Source organism: Dendrobium catenatum, unplaced genomic scaffold (assembly GCF_001605985.2).
Source record: "Dendrobium catenatum unplaced genomic scaffold, ASM160598v2 fragScaff_scaffold_986, whole genome shotgun sequence".
Lineage (NCBI taxonomy): Eukaryota > Viridiplantae > Streptophyta > Magnoliopsida > Asparagales > Orchidaceae > Dendrobium > Dendrobium catenatum.
The window spans coordinates 746,683-773,878 of record NW_021319448.1 but is presented as its reverse complement, the minus strand read 5'-3'; the positions used below and the strand labels follow the sequence as shown (position 1 = coordinate 773,878).

The 27,196-nt window shown below is 36.6% G+C and overlaps 1 protein-coding gene across 3 annotated transcripts in view; it reads right to left on the bottom strand.

Moving 5' to 3' along the window:
- Positions 1–26,446, bottom strand: part of LOC110114231 — a 28,225-nt gene extending 1,779 nt beyond the window's left edge. The window contains exons 1-6 of one of the 3 annotated variants that reach the window (XM_020847036.2): positions 25,977–26,446; positions 14,268–14,430; positions 13,762–13,962; positions 12,290–12,532; positions 11,416–11,566; positions 11,166–11,234 (exon numbers count right to left, since the gene is read on the bottom strand). In XM_020847036.2, the coding sequence (XP_020702695.2) occupies positions 11,166–11,234; positions 11,416–11,566; positions 12,290–12,532; positions 13,762–13,962; positions 14,268–14,430; positions 25,977–26,394 (1,245 nt within the window). In that variant the 5' untranslated portion in view covers positions 26,395–26,446. The remainder of the gene's footprint in view (positions 1–11,165; positions 11,235–11,415; positions 11,567–12,289; positions 12,533–13,761; positions 13,963–14,267; positions 14,431–25,976) is intronic. The other 2 variants (XM_020847044.2, XM_020847052.2) reach the window with 2 other exon arrangements.
- Positions 26,447–27,196: the final 750 nt, after the last annotated feature.

Genomic DNA, 27,196 nt, shown 5'->3' with positions numbered 1-27,196 from the left:
CCAACATTATCTACCTCTATTATTTTCATTTTTTGTAACTGGCAGTTATCCGTTTCTCTTCTTGGGTGGAGATTGAATGAATATTAGAAAATTATCATTGGCATGACTCTCTAAGAAAGAAAATATCAGAGTAAAAGAAAGAGAGATGCAGAAAGTGAGAGAGGAAGCGAGAATTCTTTCCAAGAAGAGAAAGAAGAAAATCATACAACCATAACAACTTTTTCAATAATATCATGTATATTCCTTTATCACACAATCACATAATACCTTTATCTTCTTTTACGAGAAGGTCATTCTCTAATCATAGGACAGACTGAGCCAAGATTATTCCTCCTAGCTTTGTGACCCATAGATGACATTAGGACCTATTCTTGTTAGCCTTATGACCCCTAGTTGGCACTGGGACCTCTCCTTATCTTCATGTGACCCATTGATGCCATAGGTGGCATTGAGGTTGACATCATTAGCTTTGTGATCCACTCAGCCTTGGATTTCTCCAAACTGTACTCACTGCACTCATAGGTCATCCCTTAACCTAGGCGAACTTAAGTGGCCAACCTAGGTTTGCTTAGATAACCTAGGTCCTAATGATCATTCAAATTAATTTAGATATACCCTAGGCCATTGTGGCCCAACTTGATCAAGGTAGGTTAAATTATTTTGAGCTTATGATCATCGGCCCATTAGAAGAACCATTAGGATCTTAGCATCTCTTAGGGCCTACATGCCCCAATTAAGTTACCTAGCCTGACCTAGTTTACCTTGGACCACTTTGTCATGTCCCGGGATCTATAGCGGAAGAATTTTCTTTTTTCTTTTCTTTATTATCTTTATCATTTCATTAACAATTAATATCATTTATTTACAATCAGATCAATCAGACATCCAAAGCTGCATAATTGCATTAAAGGAGATAAATAATATCAGAAAATATAACTCACATTTGTACTAATCAATATCTACATTCAAAGAAATAATTCTTCCAATTTAGAAAAAAGAAAAAAAAATCAATATCTACATTCAACTATTATAGTTCAAAATAATATATACAATAACCATATTGGCTACAAAATAATGCAAAAAAAAAAAAAAAAAAAAAAAAAAAAAAAAAAAAAAAAAAAAAAAAAAAAAAAACATGAAATAAACTATGCTAACATCACTACTACATATATAGCCTCAAGCTTCAAGTTCCTTATATATATATATATACTTTTAATATCTGTTACTATATTATACTACATATAATATTATAATGTGTATATAATATTATATATTATATTACATATAACAGAGAAATGGAGAGGGATCGGAGACAGGAAAGCCCGATCGGGAGGAAACCACGCACGGCGGCAGGGTGATGTGTCTTCGGCGGCGGCGGTTTAGGCTGGAGGTAGGTCCGGCGACGGGATCCCAGCGGAAGTCTGGCTGGAGGTGTTGGAGCAGGAGGCTTAGACGCCGGCGCGAGATAAGGAGCAGAGGCGTCTTCGTGTTTGAGTCACGTTTGAGCGGCTTAAGTCCGGTGTTTGAGTCGGAGATCACGTCGGTTTCGAGTTCAAAGAAGGAAGCACAGTCGGCGGTTTGGAGGAGATGCGGTCGGAGACGGTGTAGTTCGGTCGTCGACGGAGAGCTCTGTAAGTTTCCCGAAATCTTCTTTCTTCTTTGCTTGCGATTCTGAGAGCCTCTCTGTGCGTGTATGAGAGCGTGAGAGTACCGAATGAGAGGAGTTTTTTTGTTGTTTTGAGTCGTGAGTTTGCAGTTTCTGCTGAGAGGAGTGCGATCGTGGGCGACGTGGGTTGTTATTCGATCGTGGCTGAGGTGGAATGAGCGATTGGGTATGCATGCTGGGTCCGGTTCACTGCTTGCAGGTCAACATAGTATTAGTAACCGTATCAGTAATAAGTAATCGATAACAATGATCAGTGTTAGTATAGTAGCTAGTATTAATCTCAGAAACTCAATGTCCTTCATATTAATAGTACCAGTAATCGTTAATTAGTAACAAGGGTCAATACAGTACAATGTAAATTACAGTAGCGGTAACAGTAATGAGTAATCAATAACAACATTCAATATTCTATCATATATTCAGATGAAGGTATCTTGATCTTAATCTTGATCCTGTCTTTATGACTTCCAATCAATAGGTTCCTTATAACTCCCTTGAATCACATGAAAATTGCTCCGACTCCTTGTAACTCTCAATCAATCACCAGCTTCTTATCACTCTCGGTCAGTGACTCCTGAATTGGACCACGTAAATCTTGAGGATATCACATGAGGTTATCATATCATATATTTGATATCAAACAGTACATATTTTCTATCAGATCAATATCACATTTCCATTCTCATCAATCATACAAATATTACATTCCAGTTCATATCAATCATTTCGACACAACATACATTTCAGTTTATCACTTCAAATCACAATACATCGCTTTTCAACCCATTTTTAGTATACCTTTTTTCTAATCATTTTACATGGAAATTCCTATACACAAATTTAACTGGTGAAAATGCAATAAAATTATATTATATTATTCTAAATGATCAAATCTATAACATATCAAAAGTTACATGGTGAAAGCTAAAAAATCAAGAGATAATTAATTTTTGTCAGATTTAGGAGAGATAAAATTCGTAGCAATCAAAACCATAAAAGTATAAATAAGAGAATAGTTACTTATAAAGATTAGAACATTTTTCATTAAAGTAATGACACACAAAAATGCCCCGACCGACTTTCACTCTCCTCCCTCTCTCTTCCTTTTCTCCCCTCTTCATTCTTCTCCTTCTTTGCTAAATTTATGGTTTCGTCCGAGGCTTCAAATAAGGGCGAGAAGAACTTGCTATGACTAAGATTGCTAAATTTAGAATAGGAGAGAAAGCAGCAAAAAATTAAGGAGCAAAAGATTTTAGAGACAATTCAATTACCTTCAACTATGTTTAATATAAGAAGGCACTAGCTAAACTTTGTATTTATTGTCAATTTGGTGTTACAGGCATTCACTAAAAAAAAAAGAATAGAGAAATAGTAGAAAAGAGACAACAGATAGCTAGAGACAAAAGATAACTAAAGACAAAAAACCCTACACCTATCCCGTACGGCGAGAAGGTACGGCTCCGTCCCGAGCTAGTGATTTTAGGAAGCTTTGCTCGTTCGATCTCTAACTCCTTTGAGAGTGGTCCCCTTAATGTGTTGGCACAACGGTAACCTAGGGACTAGCAATTATCATATGGCAATTATGAGGAAATTGGGACATGGCGATGCACGCTTTGATCAGAGGGATATTGCTGAGGCATTAGATGTTGTCATCAATGCATAGTATCTCTCCTTGGAACAACCATGCAATGAAATGAATGGCCATATTAAAAGCTCATAGAGATCAAGATGGATCATGCCGAGGCTACGAGGGCTCTTGTGAGAATGGGGAGGAATACCTAAAGTCTAAGTCTAGGGAGGGTTCCCAAGAACGGGAAGGTAGCTTATTGAGAACTAGCAATCAAAGAGTAGATTTTCCCATATTTTGAAATGTTATAAAAAGTGAATGGTATCTCAAAATGTGATCCCACCTTTTGTTGCTTAACTCCTTATTACTTGTATATTTTGCTATGCCTGTCATGATAATAGGTGTTCTCGAGATAGAAAAGCATACCTAGGGGTCAACTGGATTTTATGGCCAAGAAAAGTCAAAGACATCATAAGGGGCTACATCTAGGGGTAGATGTGCTAGATGTTGTGGCCAAGGATAGGTAGAATACATTATTCGGGGTGATACCCAGTGGTTTCAAGGCTGCATCGCTTGCAAGGACAATAAGTCTTGAATTGGAGAAGTTCAACTATGAGCTCGTGTAAAAGACTCTCATCCTCATTGCATTGGTGACTGCAACGCCAATGGTGGTACCTTTCGTCCTTGGGGCTCCCTACAATCAGTTTGGTGACTTCGCATTGACAACTGAAAAATAGTTTTTTGTTTCTTTTCTTGTGAAATGTAAATTGGTATGGAATGCTATAGTTTGTACTGCTCTTCCCTCTCTTTTTTTTTCTTTTTTTTTTTTTAAATGAGGGAAGACTCATAGAGAGTCCCCATACATGTTTGTATCCCCTTGAACACTTTTTGCTTTATATTTTTGTAATGCAACATGCAACTCTTGAAGGGAGGTACAAGAGACGTCAACAAGGAAAAGGCCATCGATGAGGGAATTGAAAGCCTCGACAACCTTTGTTGGTGAAAAGATTGATAAGAGGTGAAAGAAGATGAAAAGCCATTGAATATGGTAATAGTCAGCTAGAGAAGGAAGAGATCACACCCACTACCGACAAGGTTGTATGGCCACTCTTCCTGAAAATTGACAAGAATGCTGCTAATGCAGGGGAAACCTTCTTCTCTCTTCTTCATTGGAAAGACTTGCTACTACTTGAGGCGCAAAACGCAAAATGAGTGAATTGAGTTTCTCTAGTAGAAAATATAGAGAGGTTGTTAAGGTGTTTGAGCATATATCCAATAGATTTTTGAGTTGCAGGATTCCCAAGAATAACTATAAGATGCATTAGAACACCCACTTCTTGCCCCATGGGACTAGGCATGGGTGATGTAGAGAAGAGAGTTGTTGACCTTGATTTTGTCAAACCCTGGGTCCAATGAGTAGAGCTGGTCAAATTGACCAGGCTAGGCCCCAAGACCTCTCCCACTCAATTCCTTGGGTCAACCTGAGTTTGCTGAGCCCAGAACCAGGTCCTGGGTCAATCTGGTTGACCAGGTCAACCTAGGTTGACCCAGATTGACCCAAACCTTTCCTATTTGATTTCAAATCCAATTTAAACCTTCTAGGCTCAACCTCTCACCTCCCATAGGTCCCATGGGTCAGACCAAGTCTCTTGAGCTCAGACCCATGCCCTGGGTCAACCTGGTTGACCAAGTCAACCTGGTTGACCAAGTCAACCTGGTTTGACCCATTTGACCCTTTTAAGCCCAAATCAATTTTAAACCTACTCAAACCAATCTCTTGCTCAAAACCCTCACTCCTTTGACCTAATTGACTAGTTTGACCAAGTCAAATGCTGACTTGGTCAAACCAAGCCCTTAATAGGTCAAATCGATCCATTTAAGCCCATTTAAGCCTCTTTAATGCATGGATCTCATTCGAAATCATTCAAAATTCAAAACCATGGCCTAAATAGCCTGGTTTCCCTCCTAATCCTCTCGAGATTTGATCTTAGTTGTTCCCTTTGAGTCCATGCATTTAAATAGAGAAAATTAGGGCTTTTGAGGTCACCTTTGCTTTTTGCTGTCACCCTAGTCACTCTCTAGCCGAAAAACTTCGTGTGTGAGCTCTCCTAATCCTCCCTCATCTTTTCCGACCAAAATCCACCGTCAAGACCTCGCCGGCGGCGAGATTTTCGGCCAACTGAAGGTTAAATTCTTCCTAGGCGATTTCCCACCGATCCAAAGCATTTCGTGGCTCGAGTTCAAAAGGAGAATTGTACGAGGACAATCTACAAGCTTAACCATACGAAGATTTTTCGAATCCATTCATTGGATTGAGGTATATCGCGAACCCTAGTTTAGAATACACTAGTTTAAATAACTTTTCATACAATGCATATTAAACTGTGAAAATGGTCCCCCATGGATGCTCTTCATGCATAGATGATACGCTTAAAATTTCATTAATTTTGGTCCACTCGATCGAGAGAACGAAGCGAAACAAGAGATTAGGGTTCGGTCTCGTGTAACACATGTGTTACGAGCGATCCGAGCCATTGATCTTGCGATCAACAGTTCAGATCTTGCTGTCCGCGCCGTTCGTTCGATCGCGGATCTGATCCCGCGGTCATCTCTTCCGTTCGACGCGATCTGGGCCGACAGTTCAGACCGTGGGAGATACGACGGCGCGACAAGATTGCTGACTCGGATAAGTCAGCTGTCGCGCCATCTGCCAATCATTAGCGATGATTGCGTGACGATTGCGCCGTCGCGCAATCATCGCCAATGATCGGAAAACGCGTCCCGGAATCGCGGATCCAACCGGAGCGTGCAACGTGTCACCGAGCCATCTTTTTGATTTGATTTAAATTTTAAATTAGTTTTAAACCTATTTAAAACATTCTTTTCTTCAAAAAATCATAGAAAATTTATTTTTAATCCTAAAAATATGCACAATATATCAAATTGATCGTATTTTAGTCATCTTTAATCTAAAACTAATTTCATTTAAAAATAGTAATTATATTTTAAGTTATTTTAAAAACAGTAAAAAAACTCTTTTTTTAATATTATTATTATTATTATTATTTTATTTTGAATAATAATAATAATTATATTATTATTATCATTATTACTGTTTAATATTATGATAATTATAATTATAATTATTATTACTGTTATTATTACTTATTATTATTTATTTTTATTATTACTTTCTTTTCGTTTTTGATGAATAATACCTCGTTATTTTCAGAAAATTATTTATTTTATTTTAAAACTATTTTAAGTGATCAAAATTTATTTTTATGATATATTTTTGTATTATTTAATTAGTTGATTATTTAAATAACGTTTACATAAATTATTATAATAATTATTTTGAAATTAAAAACTATTTTTAAACCCTTTTCAAAATCTCGTGCGGGTGACCAGTAGATCTCTCTTATATTTATGTATGAATTTAAATTGAAATATTTTGAATTACCTCATTTTTAATTTATATATTTAATATATGTGTATTTTAAATTATTTTAAAATTATACGTATTATTAAATGCCTTAATTTGGAGAGATCTTCTTATGAAAATTTAAATATATATTCTACTTATGAATAACATTTATGGGGAAGGTTGATTAGTGGATGGTTGAGTCTCAATCATTAACAAATCGCTTTGTTAAGCGTGCTTAACCTTTCTTTTTTATCATACTTTGCATGTGTAGGATGCATGAGCACCTAGTTTAGGCTCTCCTAGATCTAAGGACTTGATGTGTTTATTTATTTATGTATTCTTTGCATTGTTACCCCAAGGGTTAGTTCAAAACTTGATTTAAACCTACTTAATGTAGTGATACCCTAAGGACAACAATTAAGGACCCGTCTAGCGAACTTAGAAAAATTTTAGGAGCTAGGTTAGATCCCCAATTGACATGAAAACTTAAACATTTGAACTTAGTGACATGCTTCACTTTCTCCACTCTTTTCTTTAAAATCAGCACCCCTTCTTTCATATTTCCCTTCTTTTATTCCCCAATCAGCATCCATTGATTCATGCCTCTTATACCCATGCCTCCCTCCATACCTTCCACCTTTTCCCTTCATGATTTTCACCTCGTTGTCCCTCCTACAAAACTTAGAATTTGTCGTTCTCCCCACAGGTCTTTCGCCTCCGATGCCGCCATTTGGATTTGATTTTTCAATATCTTCTTCACCATCTCATGAAGATCGAAAACCTTGCATTTTATGGATGAAACCATGTCTTCTACGGATGAAATTCTATCTTCCACCATTGCTTTGATTTGGCTAATCTCTCCTTCATGGTGTTCCTCCAATGCATCTACCTTCTTGGCCGCCATCTGGAATTTTTGTAGTTTCAAAAAATCAAGATTTTGATAAAAAACAATGAAAAATTCTTCCTTCTGACTGAAAATCACCATTGATTTTTCAGAAATCAGCCCATAATTGGTCCCAAAATCCGCTATGATACCAATTTGTTAGGAAATACTTGAGAAATTCAAATAATCCCTAACAAGAGAGATGAAAACAATAAACGAACAAGATTTAGATGAAAAATATCAGCAAAATAGGACCTTTGATTGAATGAAATCAACTAAACAAAGAAAAAAAACAAAATACAATCGCCTCAATTCGAGAGGAGGATCTTTTCTCCCAATCCCTAGATGAAATCTAGGGCTCAAGACTCCCAGACAAGAACTCCCAAAATCAGTAACAAAACATGCATAACCCTAACCCTCAATAACTCATAGTATTTAATACATTAATTTCCTAATTCAAATATTAATTCAAATTTCCCTCCCATGCCTAGCCACCCCCCTCTTTCTCTAATTGGCTCCTAATGGGGCCTACTTGTTTGGGCGGCAAAAACAACAAAGGAGGCGGCATTTGTCCGCCTTCTGTAAATGAGAGTCGGCTGGGCCGGTTCAGCCTGAATTGGCCTAACATGATCATATCAAGAGTCATTAATTTAGTAAGATAAAGGTGGAAAATCTCAAGTAGGGTGTTCCCTTTGTGGTGTGCCTTGGACATCTAAATCCCTTGATGATGATAGACCCAATAGTGACGATGCTGTTGTCCAACACCATTAATGATGATAAGATATGAATTAGCTGATTCTATCCCACATTGTGGCATGCAAAACCCTATTCCACCGCTTCAAAGACTCCCGAGGTTTCTCCTGAGGGTTTGAGGCGGAGCACCCAATTAGAAGCTAGTAGCTAGTTAGAAGATTCTACAAATAGCGCATTGTGATGATTGGGAGAGGACCTTTGCAGAGACCTCTACTCCTGATCTCATAATTCAGCGTGAGCTTGAGCACGATCATATTGATAGGCACAGAGGAGTAGCTGGTGATCATGATGATAGTAGTAAGAGAAGCACTAACGTCTTTATTTTAGATTTTTAAATTTAGCATTTATGTTTTGTAAAATTTGAGCAAATTTGATCATATCAAACATGATTACTTTAGTAGGATCAAGGTTTAAAATTGTGTAATTAAGCCTCGAGGCAGTTTTCGTCCGTGAGGCGAGGCGTAAGCCTCGAGGCGGTCTGAGGCGTAAGCCTCACGGACACAGAATTGCGTAAATAAAAAATTAAGGATTTTTGCAGGAAAATAATAGAAATATTGTATCTTACAATAAAAACATCTAAATGATATATGAAAATAGTGGAAAGTAAGAAAGTAGATGCAACAAAATCATGTCCCAAAGTACAAAATCACAAAATATTAGTTCAACAAAACTCCCAAAATACAAAAAACATAAAATGCAATCATATTCCATCACTAAATGAGTCTTCAAGTGAATCTTCTTCTCCAATTGTATCTATGAATGCCATGTCATCATCATCTTCAATATGACTCATTTTTCTCTTCACTGTTCAATAAAAAAAAGATCATTAGCATGTTAATTGTTCACTTGATATAAATGTAATGCAATAGCATATAAAAAGTTGTGGAATACCTTTACTTGATTGTTGTGCTGCAGAGCTAGTGGATGTGTACCACTTTTCTTAAACTTGAAAAATATAACCCTAAACTTAATAAAAATACCTAAAATCCAATGTGGAGTACTCCTAGAGGGCGGCCGGAAGTTTCAACTTCGCCGGAGAGAGGCGGCGCCGGCGGGAGAAGCGGCGGGAAGGAGGCCGACGACGTGCGGGAGCTCTGTTTCGCGAACTGGAGGGGGAAAAATTGGGTCCGTTCGGGTATAAGGAGAGAAAAGGATTCAATTTAAGTGAGTGGGCCCTATCCCAGTGAGGCGTACGCCTCTTACAGAGGTGGAATTGCGTAGGTTTCGAGGCGTTTTTGGGAGGAATTGCGCAGAGGCGCGCCTCTAGTTGTGCAATTTTAAACAGAGAGTAGGATAAAGGTGGAAAATCTCAAGCAAGGTGTCCTCTTTGTGGTGCGCCTTGGACATCTAAATCCCTCGACCATGATAGACCTAATGGTGACGATGCTGCTATCCAACACCATTAATGATGAGAAGATATGAATTAGATGATACTATCCCACATCGTGGAATGCAAAACCCTATTCCACTGGTGCAAATACTCTTGAGGTTCTTCTTGAGGGTTTGAGGTCGAGCACCCAACTAGAGTTAGTAGCTAGTCAATCAATTCTACAAGTAGAGCATTGTGATGATTGGGAGGGGAGTAGCTGGTGATCATGATGATAGTAGTAAGAGAAGCTAACATCTCTATTTTAGATTTACAACTTTAGCATTTATGTTTCATAAATTTTGCGCAAATCACTTAGTTGAAAATTTTAAAATATGTAAAACTTGAAATAAAATTGTTGAACATCATGTTCCTCTTTTAGCTATTACTCATATTTCATGCTCAAATTATACCAATAAGTTATATATTTAGCCACGACTTGTCCCTTATTCACTTTTCTAGGTTGAGGTAAAAAATTGTGGTTTTCTGAGTTACGCAAACGAATCTTTTCACAAAAAGAGTTTATAATTTCACAAATGTCTTCGCAAAATCATTAGGGAGTTCAACATACCATTCGAAAACATTCGAGATTGAACCTCTGATGAATTAGAGATCGCATAAAGCATCAAAACCACTAATGCTGTCACATGTTGCTTTTAATTGGGCCAAATTCCTGGTATTGGATAACCCTTTAGGTATGTCATTTGGCAGCATTTAGTGGAGTACGGGTGACCTTTTTCCACTAATTTCTCTACTTGAGCCACGTAACTGATGTGCAACTAATAATTTCTTCTCATAAAGAGTTACTCTTCTAATCTTGACCCATACATTGCTTGGCCTCATATGTTCCAATAGTTCTTCAATCAACACATGGATCAAACACCAGGATCATGCGCACAATCTGATCATCATTTTGTGGTCAACAATTATGAGTTTACCAATGGCACCTTCTATAGAACTTTACACAAAGCCTCATATTCTTTGCACAACACATTCATATGTGACAACTTGTGCAGATTTGAAACGAATAGATATCAATTTGACTGCACGAACACAAATTTTCATGTAGAACAAAAGCATTCATAATTGCATTTTTTAAAGGGTAAAAATCTATACTAAATATCTTAGTAATTGAAAGTCAATTTCAAATAAGAAGGGCACACGAATACTTGTAGATTGAATTTTAAGAAAAGAGCTAGGGGCTATTTAGCAAAAGAAATTCACAGAACAATCTCCAACTTATGATCTCTAGCCTTACAATCAGAGAGCATGCAGCTTAAGCAGTTAAACTAAAGCTCTTTGATATCTATAATTGCATAAGTCATGACATCCTTAGCTGATTATTAAAATGACTTACAATAAAAGAAAGAGTTTAATAATTAAAGCCTTATTGGACAAATATACACGAGTCAAATAATAATGAATCCAAATCTAGTAGCTTGTGTTAGAAATTTTCACAATGTTCGATGCCAAAATAGTGAGAATCATGCAACAATATATTACCTGCTCTTTCTTATCCATCCTCCAACTAGAAATGCTGCTCTTAAACAACTTGTAATCAAAATAGAGTACCTGTTTGATTGAAAGAAGATAAATAAATGGATTTAATAAGCAATAAATTGATGAAAGGTCATCCTATGATCATAAATATTGTTCAGTATCACAGTGCATATCTTCCCAGTCACATCTAGCAGGTGACATCAGTAATTAAATATTAAAGAAAAGGCATGATTTGCTAGCTTGATTCACTTACATCTGCAAATTCAGTGAGATTTGGCGTGATTTCTTTGATAAATGAAGGTGTATCTGAAACCAATACTACACGCGGATTTGCAATACGGGGATCAAGATTATGAACTGCCCTTTTAACACATATAACTGCTGCCTTTACAGCCCGTGCAGACCTACATAAAGCCGAACAGATAAAATCAGGTATTAAATGTGTTTTCTTGAATTTGATCCTGAGCTTAATAAAAAGACTTACATGGTAATACATATAAGATACAATCCTAACTAACAATAATAATGGAGGAGACAGTAATTCTATATAAATCATTTGAGAAAGGAAATTAGAACTTATGCCAGTTTCATAATAAACAAGCACACAATTCCTAATTTCATAGGAATAAGAAAGAAAGTCATTTCCAGTTAAAGCAATTGAGATTTAAGCTAATTTTAGTTTCAAAAAGAGATTAAAAGACAACATCATTTGTTTACAAATCAAGAATATACACGAGCATCGTGAAACATAACATGCAGAACTACAATTTTCAATTACAGATCACCATAAACAGCATGTGCATTTAGATTGCATCCACAATTGTATTACCAAAAGAAATTCAAAATTTTCAGCTTTTTAGTAAAAAACAAGGAATAAATTCAAGAGCTTCGTAATTTAGTGCAAAGCATAGAAAATATGCAAAATATTTTACCCAAGGACAGCAATAAGAGAATGCTTCATAAATAACAGGGCATACACATTACCATTGTGCCGCCCAAGAAACTGTATTAAACATTATATACTCACGGCACCAAGAAAGAAATAAAAATACTGCGGAGTTTCAAAAAACCAAAGTGCAAACCAAACCGTTAAAAAGAAGACGCACAAATCAAGACATATTGCCCACCTGTTAGTTAGCATGCGCATGTGCAATGCAATCTCAGGATCTTTTCCTTTTAAAACCCAATTAATGGCTTCCAAAATTGCATCTGAAGGAGCAACAATAAACCGCAATAGCTCTCCAAATACATTAGGCCTTGACTTGAGCAATCTTGTGTCTCCAAATAGAATTGAAGCTACATTCTTCATTCCAGGATTTATATTCTTTAAAAAGAACTGTATGGCAACAGCATCGGTTGTGCCCTGTAACCTACAATAGATGAGCAAATGAAAACCTTTTGCAATGTTTTGAAATAATGTTCCAGTTTTTAAATGTGCCAAAAACAAGCTTGAATAGTTAGCTATAATTAGTGATGCACAAGTAAAGTGAATGGAAGGCTTAAAATGTTGGAAGAAGAGATACATTGAGCGTATAAGAGCAAACAAATAAAAAGCATGAGTATGTAATCCAAAGTTAAGGAACCTAAATTGATCCTTGAACTTGAATTAAGAGATCACAGTTTTCATGAAGGTTTGTAGGTTTGATTTAATTTAAATATTTAATGTAGCAATTAAAAACGATTGAACAGAATTTGCAATGTTGACCAATCACATAAAGATTTGGATGTGATGTAACATGATTCAGGAGGATCTTATTAGAAGAATTTTTCCGATCACAATATCGGATGGGATCACATTATCAAGGGTCCATATGTGAATACAGGTTTTCAATCTGAAGTTGGATAGATCAAAGCACCGAAAGCTGTATTGTTGGATCATATTACAATAGGCCAATAATGAACTTTGAATTTTAATCTGTTTTGGATAAGTCTAGATTTTGAATTTTATCGATAAAATTTTAAATTTCTTTTCCTTTTAATAATTTATTCAAATTTACATTAAAATATGAAATACAACTAAACATATAAAAATATTAAATAATTATTGAATTATGTTTTTGACTAATTATCATATTAATTCATAACATTTTATAAATATAAGAAGCATATTTATAATATTATATTATATAATCACATTAAGCGATTATATGTTTAATATATCAAACATAACTTATGATATAAAAAACAAAACAATGTAATAATATTATTATAAATAAAGTTATTTAAAGAAAATAAAAACCTAATCACAAATTATTAAAAAAAACATTATTGGGGCCCATTCGGATTGCTTTTAGGATTTTTTTTTCTTTTTCTTATTCTATTTTTTTGGCAAAAGCATGTATAGCAAAAGCATCAAAGAAAAACTATTTTTTTTAATGATAATATCAATAAAATGTATAAATTAAGTTATAACACTATTTGTTATTTGATTTTATTTCTTTATGTTTATATTGCTTTTTTTGTCCTGGAAAATTTAAGTTACTGTTGTATTAACTATTTTAATATTTTTTTATGATGTTTTTTGTTTGCATGAATGATATTTCCAATGCATTTGCACAGAGTATATTATGGTTAAACTAGGATACTTTATTGAACTTACCATATGATAGGTTGTTTCCAAATCCTCCAGTCGCTACAGAGAATGTTTGTTTCTGCTGGACTTTCAAAATTGTCAAGTCTGATCAGCAATTTTCTTCTATACTTTCCAGCACAATCATTTTTTCTCCAAAGATGCTTCACTTCTTTCATAGTAAATGAATGGTTTGTATAAGAAATAAAATCCCCAAAGGGATAAAATCCCCTGAAAAGAAAAATAATGAAAGTTTCTGCTAAGAGTTAATTCTACTCTCAATTCTCTAGAGATTATGGCAGTCTACTAATGCAAACAACATTTAAAACTAAGAAAGCTAAATATTCGTATGAAATGATGAAAAATAACCCCTGATTTTTACATTGATGCATATGAAGTTCACTAATTGCTGCATAAAGATAAGTGGCATCAGAGAAAAATCAAAACTTCAATAATGATTGATGCAAAAGAGCATGAGTCGGATACAGTATGGTGAGTATTTGGGAGAAAGAAGAATCTTAAGATAATTGATATGCCTGGTTTGACCAATGATCAAGGAGCGGTTTAGCATAACACTTAGTGCTGCAGCAGATAAAATCTTGTACATTTCATTCCCAAAACCAGCTTCTGAAGCTTTTCCTAGCACGAAACCTCCTTGGCAAAACTGATCTGGTGGTAAGCCACGAACTCTAGCTGCTCCTGGCAAGTGAATAAACAAATCAAATGTATCCCTAGATAAAAATCAAACACCATGTTAACGTGTTCAACACATTGTACAAGGCACGTGTTCCGAAAATCCTTACTATGTTTCGTTTTATTGTATCTTTTTTTCAGCTATAAGTTTAAGCTGTTTATTTAACTTGGAACACAATCCAAACTACTCCATCAAATGTGTAATGGTCATAGCACATTTTGCATATGTTTAACAATAGATAACTAATGAAAACTATGGGACACAATCCATTTATCTCATTTGTTAGATTTACCGGTCATAGTACATTTTGTATATCCATAAAATATTTAATATTTTTGTGACCCTATGAGATGATACATTTATTTCTCGAAATGAGATTGGCAAATTATTTTGAGCAACTGTGAAATGAATGGTCTAAAAAAAAATGATCAGCATTAGTATAGCAACTTGAAAATGTAATACTTGAACTATCAGATGTGCATATTAGTTTTTCAGAGTTCCCTAAGAAAAATACAAAAGATTAGTTTATACATCATATTGTTTAGTGTCAAACCGACCAGAACATTGAATGTGCAAATTTCTAATGCCCAACTATAACGAGCTTCTGGCAAAAAGCTCCATGCAGTAAAAGCAATGGCAATTTCAAATTGCAACACTTATCTTTTTCAAAGAAAAAAAACCCCAAAAAAAGAGAAAAATAATGATAGGAATTTGCTCTCCACACAACAAAAACAATAAGAACAAGATAAAACACAACAAAAATCAGTGAGAAAAATATTTATTTCAGCACAACAAATCAAGATATAAGTTGATCTACAATTCGAGAGATCGACTCTCCACAAGCCCTAGATGTCACTAGGAACAACTCCAAAGAAAAATACAACAAACATATATAACATGATAAAATTAAACAACCCTGCTAACCCTCATATAAACCTTCCTACTTCTCTCCTTATTTTGAATTCAAATCAGCCCAAATCACTTAATAAATGCCCCTTACATCTTTTCCAAAGAGCTCCCTCCAAAGCCTCTTCTCCTCTAGGTGATAAAAGAGGTCCTGGGCCCGTAGGAGAGCTAAAAGGTTCATGATCTGATGAAAAGTTTGTGGGCCCCACATCAATACTTTCCTTCCAAAAAATCACCTTTTCCTCAAGGTGGAAAGAGGTAAACTACTTCTGGATGGTACTGTAGGGCTCACATGTCGTCTCATACTCTAGTAAATCCTTCCACTTGATCAGCACCACCTTGATCCCCTGGTCTCCTTGGCGCACCCCTTTCACCTCCAGTGGTTCTAATATCACATCCATATTCTCTCACAGTGCGGCTGATAGTATGGACGAGGGTTAGTGGGCTCCAATTGCTCGTCTTAATTGTGATGCATGAAATACATGATAGATGGTGGAGGCGAGTTGCAACCGTAGGCGATATGCTACTGCGCCAATACACTCCACTCACTGCCTCGTAGGGCCCAAAGTATCAGGGGAGAGCTTCTCATTCCTTCGTCAAGCCAAAGTCCTTTGTTTGTAAGGTCAAATCTTCAGATAAACCCTATCACAAACTTCAAATTGTACGTCTCTCCTATGTCCATCCGCCTACTTCTTCATGATTTGTTATGCTCTCCATAGATGTTCCTTCAAATCTGTCAAAATTTGATCCCTTTCTCCCAAGTACTGATCCACTGATGCCACTGGTGTGTTGTCATGCCCATAATGTATTAAATGAGGTGGATCCCTACCATATAGGATTTTAAATGGCGTTGTTTGAGCTATTGTATGATATAAAGTGTTATACCAATATTCTGCCCAGGCTAACCACTTGGCACACATCTTTGGTGTATTTGATACAAAGTAACAAAGATAAAGTCTCCACACTACGATTCAACATCTCTGTCTGGCCATTTTTCTAGGGGTGGTAAGCTGCAGTTCACTTCAAGATAGTCCCCCTGCATCTAGGGGCGTCCAAAATTGACATGACTCGGAGACCCAACACGAATATGACTCAAAATTTGTGAGTTATGGTCAACCCGTTTGAAAAACAGGTTGAGTTTGGGTCCCGATTTCTGACTCGTTTCAACTTTCAAGTCAAGTCCAGGTCAACCCGAAAACCGAAGATTTACCCGTAATGACAAGTGTTGTTATGTTTAGGGCAACCGTAGTAACTAGCGAGCGGACAGTGGGCTGACTTATAGAGTTATAATCTTATAATTCGTTTTGTTTCCCATTAGGCGACCGCTCGCTCATTCTGCCTTCATCTTTCTAGGGTTTCTCTACAGGAGCTCTCCTCGCTTATGTTCCGTCTTAACTCTTCATTCCTCTTCTAAGTTCTAATTCCTTCAGCTTATTTGTTACTTAGTTTCATGCTGTTGTGTGCGTTCATAAACCATAAGTTCTCCTAATCTCCTCTCTTGTCAGTCGTCGCAGCTTCGGCTCTCAAGAAAATAATATTGTTTGTATCTCTTTTCAGTTTTGGTTTTTTGATCTTTTAGAAGCCAAAGCACCAGTGGTTATTGTCAGGCAGAGTTTTTTAAGTTTAGGGTTTTTTTTTTGCTTTAATGCTTACCATGTTGAAATTTTTGCATGTTATTTATTCTAATATTTTGTTTATACCCCTTGCAAAAGAAGATTGGTCTCGGACCTCTTAGTTTTAGCCGTTTTGAATTGAAGCAGTTAGGGCTTCATTTTTTTTAATTTTTCATTATGAATTTTTAGGGCTTTTCATTTTTTATTTGTTGAATAATTAATGCTTTGAAATATTGCCTATAATTGCATTGGTTACATTGTAACTTAATGCATCAAATATGATATTAACTTAGATGCTATTGTAGACTTGGAATTGTTCTTTAGTTCCTCTGTGGCTCTACTCCTGTACCGGACATTATTATATGCTATTATGCTCTTCGTTTGCACTGAACGTTGTTATATGCCTATTGCAGCAGAAATCAACATTATTGAACTTATTAGCTTAGCTTATATTGCTGAATTTATAGTTGGGTTTTAGTGTTGTGCAAATGGTTGTTGGGTAATTTATATGGTTGGGTTTTATTGTTTTGTTCGCAACTGAAATCAAAATTGTTCCTTGTTCGCTTTCATGCTTTACATTGTTGTGTACTATAGAACTAGTTTGACATTTAAAAAAATATCTTTTATATTTATTTATTACCTGTATCATATTTTGGTTGGCTAGATAGAGGATTCAAACACCAGTCTTGATAATTTTGTTGATGAGATTAAGCAAGTGGGTGGTGGTGATAATGTGGTAGAGTCATCTAATGATGCATGTACTGATGGTTCAAAAATTCTTAACAAACGTAGAAGGATGATTTCATTAGTTTGAGGTTATTTTGAGATGTTGTCTAATGTAAAAGATAATAAATACGTGTAAATGTAAGAAATGTGGTGCACAATATCTATGTGATAGCAAAAATGACATTGATAATTTAAGGCGCCACTTGCAAAATTGCAAGCAAAGAGATTAGCGGGATATAAGCAAGCTTATATTGCAAACCAACTCTAATTCATCTATATTTATGGCTGATTGTAAGTTTGATTTGGTAGAATTCTGCAATTTATTTACTGCTTGTATCATTATGCATGATTTGCCCTTCCAATGTATTGAATAAGTTGGTGTTTGAGCACTTTTGTCGTATATTCGTCGAGAACTATTTTCTATGAATATTGCAAGGAATAATTGTAAAAAATTATTCACTAAAGAAAAAACTCATATACAATCACAATTATCAAAGTGCACTTGCAAATTTTGTCTAATATCAGACCTATGGACGTCTATAAATAGTAAACACTAACGGTTTATTTGCTTAACAGTGCATTTTATTGATAATGATTGTAACATATATAAAAAGATCATAAGTTTTTCTTTCATGCGACCCCCTCATGATGGTATATTGATATTTGAGAAGTTACAATCTCTTGTGATTGAATGGAAAATAGAGGCCAAGCTCTTCAATGTCACTTTGGACAATGCGTCTGCAAAAAAAATGTTTAAGAAATCAACTAAATTTACGTGGTGGGCTGCTATGTGAAGGTGCATTTTTTCATATTTGATGTACTGCACATATTGTTAATCTTATAGTTCAGGAAGGGTAGAAAGAGATTGATAGTTCAATATCAAAAATTAGAGAGCATTAAGTATGTGAAGGGCTCTCAAGCAAGGAAGGAAAAATTTCTAGATTGTGTTAAACATAGTTGTTTAGATCGAAAATAGGTCTTATACATAATATTCCAACAAGATGGAACTCTACTTTCATAATGTTTGATAGTACTATATACTATCGAAGGGAATTTCTACATCTAGAGTTGGGAGATTCCAACTACAAAGCTTGTCCTGCTGTTGCAGAATGGGAGAGAGTAGAAGCAATTTGTACCTTTCTGGCTCCTTTTTATGAAATTACTTGTGTAATATCTGGCACAAAGTATCCAACAACAAATCTTTACTTTTCATGCATTACAACTGCTTTGCAGCTTTAAAACAAGATCTTTCATTTGGTCATGACTACATTAAAAGAATGGTTGTAGGGATGATTAGAAAGTTTGAGAAGTACTGATCAGAGTTTAGTTGACATATTGGCGATAACAATTACTCTAGATCCTCGATATAAGCTTACATTTGTGGAGTGGTGTTACAGAAGATTGTATGAAGGTGAGTACACATTTGAATTAAAAAAGTAAGAGAGATTATTTTCATTATTTGCAAACTATAAAAGGAGAAGTGGTTAAAGTTACAATGTAACACAGAGGAGATATAATGATGTATCAAGCAGCTTTTCTTCTACTATCATTAAGTCACAATTTCTCCAAGTATTTGCTATACTACAACCATTTTTTCAGTTATTCATATTAGTGTTTTAGTTTTCTTAATAAAATATGAGCTTTAAAGATAGGATTTTGATATATTTAAAGAGGAAGCTATTATGCCTAGAAAGTTAGAACTTGAAGTCTACCTCGATGAACCTAAACTTGATTGGAAAATTAAGTTAGATATATTACATTTTTGGAAAGACAATCAATATAGATTTCCTAAGGTCTCTGCAATGGCACATGATGTGTTGTGCATTCCCATAACAACAATGGCCTCTGAAAGTGCCTTCAATAATAGTGATAGAATCCAAGATCAATATTGAAGTGGACGTAAACATGATATAGTTGAGGCCTTAGTTTGTGCGAATGATTGGTTGTATGAAAAAAATGGTGCAGTATCATATAACCTATTGAAATCTTCGATTACTTATTTTTTCCTTCATTGTTAACTTGTCAAATGATTAAGAGGTCAAATTTATTTCTTGCAGTGATTAATGATCCTGAACTTAAAGCAGTGATTGAAGATATCCTAACTTTAAATGTAAACCAACTCGAAGGAGAACCTGGTGAAAGTTCAGTTATTAGATAATTTTTCATTCCTCTTGTATTCCTGTTGCAATCCTGAACTGAATTCATTGCTGGCTGCTAGGTGTTGGCTATTGGGCTGTAGATGGCTGCTGGGTGTTGGCTATTGGCCAGTTGCTGGCTGTTGGGTGTTTGTTGTTGGCCAATTGTTGGCTGCTTCAATTATGAACTGAATTAATTGTTGATTGTATATCTATTTTCTCTAAATTGAATGTTGCTGAACATATCTCTATTTTTTGCTTGGATGTTGCTAATTTAGTGATTTTATTACTGGTAGCCCGTCGGTTGTAGCCTCTTATGACTGCTAGATGATTTGTAGTTGGCTTTTAGTGTTTTGTAAATGGTTTCTAAACTTGTTAACTTACTTTATATTGATGAATTTATATTGCTACTCACTAGTGGCTGTTGCTGAACTTGCTATCAGCTTAGCTGTTGCAGAACTTGTTAGGCGTTACCATGTTAGCTATGGTTGGTTATTTTCCGGGTTGGCTGTGGCCTCTTACGGCTTCTATTTTCAAAACTTGTATCCCTTTATTATTCATTGGTTGCCTAGTTGGTTGTTGCTATGTTCAAGTAATGAAAGCCTAAGCAATGATGATAAACTCTTCTAAACCATAAGTGAGAGTTACTTGGGGTAAACACTATCGCATGATTAAATTGGCATGAGTAGATACTATCTAATAAAAAAATAAAATCAGACACTAAAATATGCTTAACTTAATACAAAGTGCCACATTGGATGATAATAGATATATTCATTACTCACTCATATTTTATTAGTTGTTGAATGAGTTGGAGGGTAAATCTGAGCTATTATCAAGTCTCTTACGAACTCATTTTTTAGAATATTATCTATTTAACTATTTTTTTGTAGTTTACTCCAAGTCTTGAAGATAGATTGTTCTCCACTGCAATGCAAATAGATCAGTTTGGCTAGATGCAAATAGATCAGTTGCAAAATTATCTGTTGAATTTATAATTTATTCGTGTATTGCTGAAGGAAAATAAGAAAAATTATTGGCTGTAAGGAAAATTAATTCGTGTGTTGCAAAATTGATCTTATTGGCCGTAAGGAAATTATTCAAATTGCCAATTGCCATTGCTGATTTGCTGTAGCCTGTAAGCCGTAAGGCTGTAAGGAAATTAAAAAAAAATTGTTGTACAGATTTCATGTATTGGCTGAACAGATTTATTAGTTAATTCAGAGATTCGTTTTTCCAATTTGTTATTGCTAATTTTGAAATTAGAAAAATTGCTCAAATGCTCAATGTTAGAAAAATTTCGAAGTAGCAATTATTATTTTTAAATTGTAAATCTACTTAAATTTTTTTTGTACACTAAACTAGTAAACTGTCAAAATAGCTCAATTTTTAAAAACAAAAGTTTTTTTTTTCAAACAAAACGGGTTGCCAGGTCAATTCGGGTTGACCTGAAACCTGATCGGATTGGGTTCGGGTTAAGAAAAATGACCCGAAATTCAAGTCTTGGATCCAGGTCGGGTCAAAACAAAGCAGATCAAAGTCGGGTTCGATCCGAACCCGACCTGCTGACCCGTTTTGATACCCATTCCTGCATCTTCAATAACTTCCCTCCATAAGTGGCTCAAAAAGACCTTGTCCTGATCGGACACAATAGAATCAGGTATGCCATGCAAACGGATCACCTCTTTAATGAATGCGGCTGCCACCGACATCGCGGTGTATGGGTGGCATAAGGGAATGAAATGAACATATTTGCTCAATCTGTCCACCACCACTAGAATTACAGTAAACCCTTCTGATCTAGGTAGTCCTTTGATGAATTCTATAGTCACCTCTTCCCACACCTTCTTGGGTAATGCTAAAGGATGTATTTTTTTTAATGCTAAAGGTTGTAGAAGACCACCTGGAGTCATAACTAGGTATTTGTATGATTGTATCTCTGGCACACATCACAACTGACCACCAACTATTCTACATCCTTTCGTATGCCCACCCAATAAAACTCAACTACTAGTCTATGATATGTTTTTTGAACTCATGTATGTCCCCCAACAGCTATGTCATAACATTGCTACAACAAGTGAGGAATGTGTGGTGATGTCCTCGACAACACAAACCGTCCATGATATAGCAGCTTCTAACCCATCAAGGAGTAACCAGGATGGCTATCCTTATCTTGCAATAAGTCTCCTCTGATCTTACTAAGTTCCTCATTTTGCTTTCTCTCATGCTTCAAGGCCTTCCAATCTAGCACCATGGAAACATATAAAGTCATAACCTGAGGGTCTTCACTGTGCCTGGAGAGAGCATCTGCAGCTTTATTTTTAAGCCCGGGCATGTACTGGATCTCAAAGTCAGAACCCAACAACTTGAAATGCCACTGTTGATGCTCATTTGTCACCATCCTCTATTCTAACAGAAACTTCAAACTCCTCTGGTCTGTCCTGACTATGAAATGTCGCCCCAACAGGTAAAGTCTCCACTTATGTATTGCCAACACTATCACCATTAGCTCCCTTTCATACACTGATTTCTGCCTGGCCCTCCCAAATAATACCTGGCTGAAATAAGCTATGGGTCTGACACTGCATGAGAATTTCTCCCAACCCATAACCTAATACATCTGCCTCCACTACAAACGGTTGGCTACTCCAACATAGCCTCTATATTGAAAAGATCTGCAGCTACTCCTAATTTAGACACCATATGTCTCAAATACTCCAACCTTTATAGTGCAAAAGAACATTTCTTCAAAATGGCAATGTTACTAACACAACCCTCAAGTGCTCCACATGCTCTGCATCATACCAAATATACACCAAAATGTCATCGAAGAAAACCAATACAAACTTGTGGAGATAGGGTTGAAATACCTTGTTCATAAGTGCCTGGAAGGTAGCTGGGGAATTGGTAAGCCTAAAAGGCATCGCTAAAAACTCGTAGTAACCTTTATGAGTCCTGAAATCAGTCTTGTGGATGTCAGCGGGCCACATTCTGATATGATGGTATTATGATTTCATATAAATCTTGGAAAATATCAACGCTTCATATAACTCATCAAGAAACTCATTAATGACTAGTATATGAAACTTATCCAAAATTGTTTCCTTATTCAGAGCCTGATAATCTACACAAAATCTCCAACTACCATCCTTCTTCATCTCCAGCAACACAGGACTGGAGAAGGGACTAAAACTGAGATAAATGATCTGGGCCTACAACATCTCCTTGATTAGTCTCTCAATTTCATCATTCTAAAAATGTGGGTATTGGTAGGGTCAAACACTGATAGGGGATACCCCCTCCTTCAAGATGATGGCATACTCATATTCCCTTGATGGAGATAGGCCATGAGGTAGCTGGAACACCTCACTGAATTGTTGTAGGAGTGGCTGGATTATCTTTGGAACTCCCCCCCCCCCCCCCCCCCCTGATGGAGATAGGCCATGAGGTAGCTGGAACACCTCACTGAATTGTTGTAGGAGTGGCTGGCCCCCCCCCAACTCTCTCTCTCTCCATGCTTCCCCCTCCCTAGAGGCTTTGGAGCTCCTCCAAGAATCCCATCATTGCTCCCTGGATTGCCCTCACCATGGTCTTAAGAGAAACTCTGGTTTTGGAAAGACTAGGATCCCCCTTGATCCTTACCTTCCTTTCTCCCATCATGAATTTCATAGTCAATGCTTTCCAGTCCACCTTGTTTTCCCCCAATGCCTGCAACCACTTCATGCTCATAATTACATATGTGTTCCTTAACTCTAAGGGAAGAAAATCCTCATTCACCTGAATCTCATGCAGTGTCACCATTAACCCTGGGCAAATGCCTCTACTCTTCTCCATCTTCCTCATTCCCATCATCACCCCAAAACAACCTGTGTCGACTAGCCTCAGCCCTAATCAATCCACAAACTAGTTGAAGATGAAGTTGTGGATCGGCCCACTGTCCACTAGAACTATCACAGATTCTCCTCATATATGTCCCCTCACAATCTTAGTGTGATTTGAGATAAATCCCAACACTGAGTTTAGATAGACCTCCGCCAAATCTAGGTGCAAATGCTCCTCTAGAGTCTCCTCCTCCTCATCACAGACTATAAGTACCTGCAGCGAACGGTCCTTACAGCGGCAGCTTGATGCAAACTTCCCATCACAATAGAAACATTCTTCTCTTGAACCTCTGCCTCAATCAGTCAATTGAAATGTTCCCCTGGTCATGCTCCTAATCTCATATCCTTAGGTACTTCTCCCTGAATGAGCACAAAAATAGTTGTTGACCGATATGAAGCTCCCAAACTACTGCCCTTGCTGCTTCTCTCAAGTGAGTTTTTGTCTTCCACCAACTAGGCTCGCTCCATAGCCTCCCTCAACCCTCCTAGCCTTAATAACCGAACAACGACTCTGATATCTGGCATGAGTCACTTCATGAAATTCCTCTCCAAAACTGTCTCAAATAGCCTCCCCAATCGACTAGAAAGGTATTCAAACCTCTCCTGATAATTCATCATTGTCCCTTCCTAAATCAGAGCAAAGAACTGCTCGTAGAAGTCTCCTTCCAGCTAGTTCCGAAACGTTCTAATAAACTATCTTTTGAACTCCCTCCACGATCAGATTGGATCTCTCATGTCTCTCCACTAATACCAAGACAAGGCCTTCCCCTCCAAGCATAAAGCCTCCGCTGTGAGTCTCTCCTCCTTCGTCCACCCATTCATTGTAAAATAAATCTCCACCCTATAAATCCACCCATGAGCATCTTCCCCCTAAAAATGGGCATCTTCAGCTTTCTCACTATTGGATCCCCTCTGCCCCAATGCCCTCTTCCACCTTCAGCTCCTCCCATATAGCAATTGTTGTGTTCTCTCCATTGATCTCTCCATTGATCTCTCGCACCCCTCTTCCTTTCATAGATATCTTCTTCCTCAAAATCAACCCTCCTTGTTTTTTTTCTCCCAATTTCTCCGCATGTTATAGTTCTTAGTATTGTTCTTGACGTCTTCCTGGCTTTGAATTCTTTCCAATATCTCCTTTGGAGAATGTTCTGATGAAAGGAACATGTAATGCCACGAGATAGTCATGGAGGAAGGAACATGTAATGCCACGAGATCATAGAGAGGAATAGAAAGGAGCAGAACCAACTATTTCGGGGTCAACAATAAACATTAGCACAATTGAAGAAAAAAAATATTTAAAGGACGTTGGTTTTCATTGTGATGAGAAATATCATTCTGATCACATTTGTAAATCCAAATTGTTCAGTTCAATTGTAATAAATGAGGAGCAGAAGACTTTAGCTGAGTTCTCAATCTCTCCCGATGTTGAAATGGTACCACCCCAAGTTGATTATCTTGAATGACCTATTGTTGTCTTGTGATGAATTCTATCTTGTGGACATTTGTTATTTGTTGGAAGAGTAATGTTGTAAACCCACAACATTCTAGCACATTAAATGACATAATCATGTGAGTCTGAAAAGCTCCTAGATGGACGAAAGACTTCTACTCCAAATCATAACAATTGCAGAGATAAAACTGAATCAAGTTCTTCTATTGGTTAATAGTGAACTGATGTACAATTACTTTGTTGGGTTAGTTTGGGAATATTTGATTCTGGTGAATGTGGCTTGTAATAAGGAGGGTGGGTTATGTGATGACTAATACTATAAAAAAGGTGGGATTTCGCTTTCGCTGTGTAGGGTGAGTTAGAAAATATCCAATTATTCTCCTATCCGCTTCTTCTTTCTGTTTTTACTTTGTTTTTCTGTTTTCTAGAGTTTGGGCAAACTAGAATTCCTCGAAAGGGACAAGAGTCCTATCAAAGCAATTCAACAAAATGCTTTATCACAAGCTGTTCGTATCTGAATCTAAAACCTTAGAAGGCCTCATTTGGTTGCTTATAGATAGAAAACATGTTCTTAGAAGTGTGATTTCACTTTCTCTGATTTTTGCCTAAAATCAAACCCATAAAATTTGAGGAATATTGAAGGGTCGCGGAGTTTAAAATCAATGTTAATTTCTAATGCAACCAATTAAATGATCAAATTAGCAATCAGATTGTTTTCTAGCATCACCAAATGGGACCTAATGAGAAACCCGAAATTTCGTATTTCTAGACCTGACGAAACACAGGCAAAAGCTAGGTCTTGCCATACTATTTGTCCAAGCTCGGGTGCCAACTAACCGTACAGAGAGAAATGGCGGTGGATCAAATCCCTGATCCTGAGGCTTTCCGTCTCGGACCCGGCGGCGAAGGTCTCTCCCATCTCTTCTACGGTCGCGCACGAGGCTCCACCGCCCGATCTTTCAACCGCTTCCATCACATTCTCGTCTCGCTTGGCCAATTCCACTTTAGCGTGATCCACCTCCACCATCCTCGGTAGCTCCCCTGGTTTGCTGAGGGGCGGATTGGCCGACCCCTCCATATCCACAAGGGTTCCGTCGGCGGCAATAGAGTGGACGAGGATTTCAGCGGACGGGTCGACGGAGGAACAAGAGACGAAGAGAAGAAGGACTGCGGTGGAAGCAGCACCAAGGAAGAGGAGTGAGCGGGCAACCGGTAAGAGATGTTTCCTCCGTTGATACAAACCGGAAGCCCTCATCACTGCCGACGAGCTATAGAGAGAGAGAGAGAGAGAGAGAGAGATCGTGATCAAATAGAAAAAGCGGGGAAAAAAACCAAACGCTATAGGAGGGGAAATTATTCTTTGTTAACTCTGGGTGTAGCTCTAAGTTCTCGTTTGTTTCTCCCTAATTTCTCCATCAGCGGTTTGAATAGGAGAAAAAAAAAAAGATTATTTTGCTCTTTGGTAACAATGCTTCTTCAAAATAACATTCAATGAAACTCCGTATTTACGCCGATTTGAGAAGAAAAATTTTTCTCTATTAGTCGTTCTTAAAGCTCCATTAAAAATGAGAAAATAGAGTCGGGGAATCAAACGAGGCCTAAGTTAGCACTCAAATACAATGGTTACACGTAGTGATCTAACAATCTGACTCGGTGAAAAAATTAAAATCGTGGTGTTTCCACGAAAATTTTAAAGTAGAGGTGTTTCACTTTAATCCAGTTCGTTGTTTCAAGTGTTCTTCATTTTCGACCGAAGGATCAACCTTTTTTGTGTGGTGCTCTGTAGGAAATTTTCTTTGCGGAAGCTGTGGCTAAGGTCAAATTTATGTCCCGAGAAAAAAAGTTATAATTTATCACTATATATGTTGATTCTATTTATTCTGTAAATTGTTTATCTAATATAGTTGTTATGGTTTATATTTAGGGTTTAGAACATTCGCGTGTTGCTATAAAATATGATTTCTCAGTTTTCTCACAGATGCGTATTATAGAATCTATGTGGAAAATAGGTTTTGTATACTCTATACTCCTGTGTATAGTTATTGTATAATGCTGTG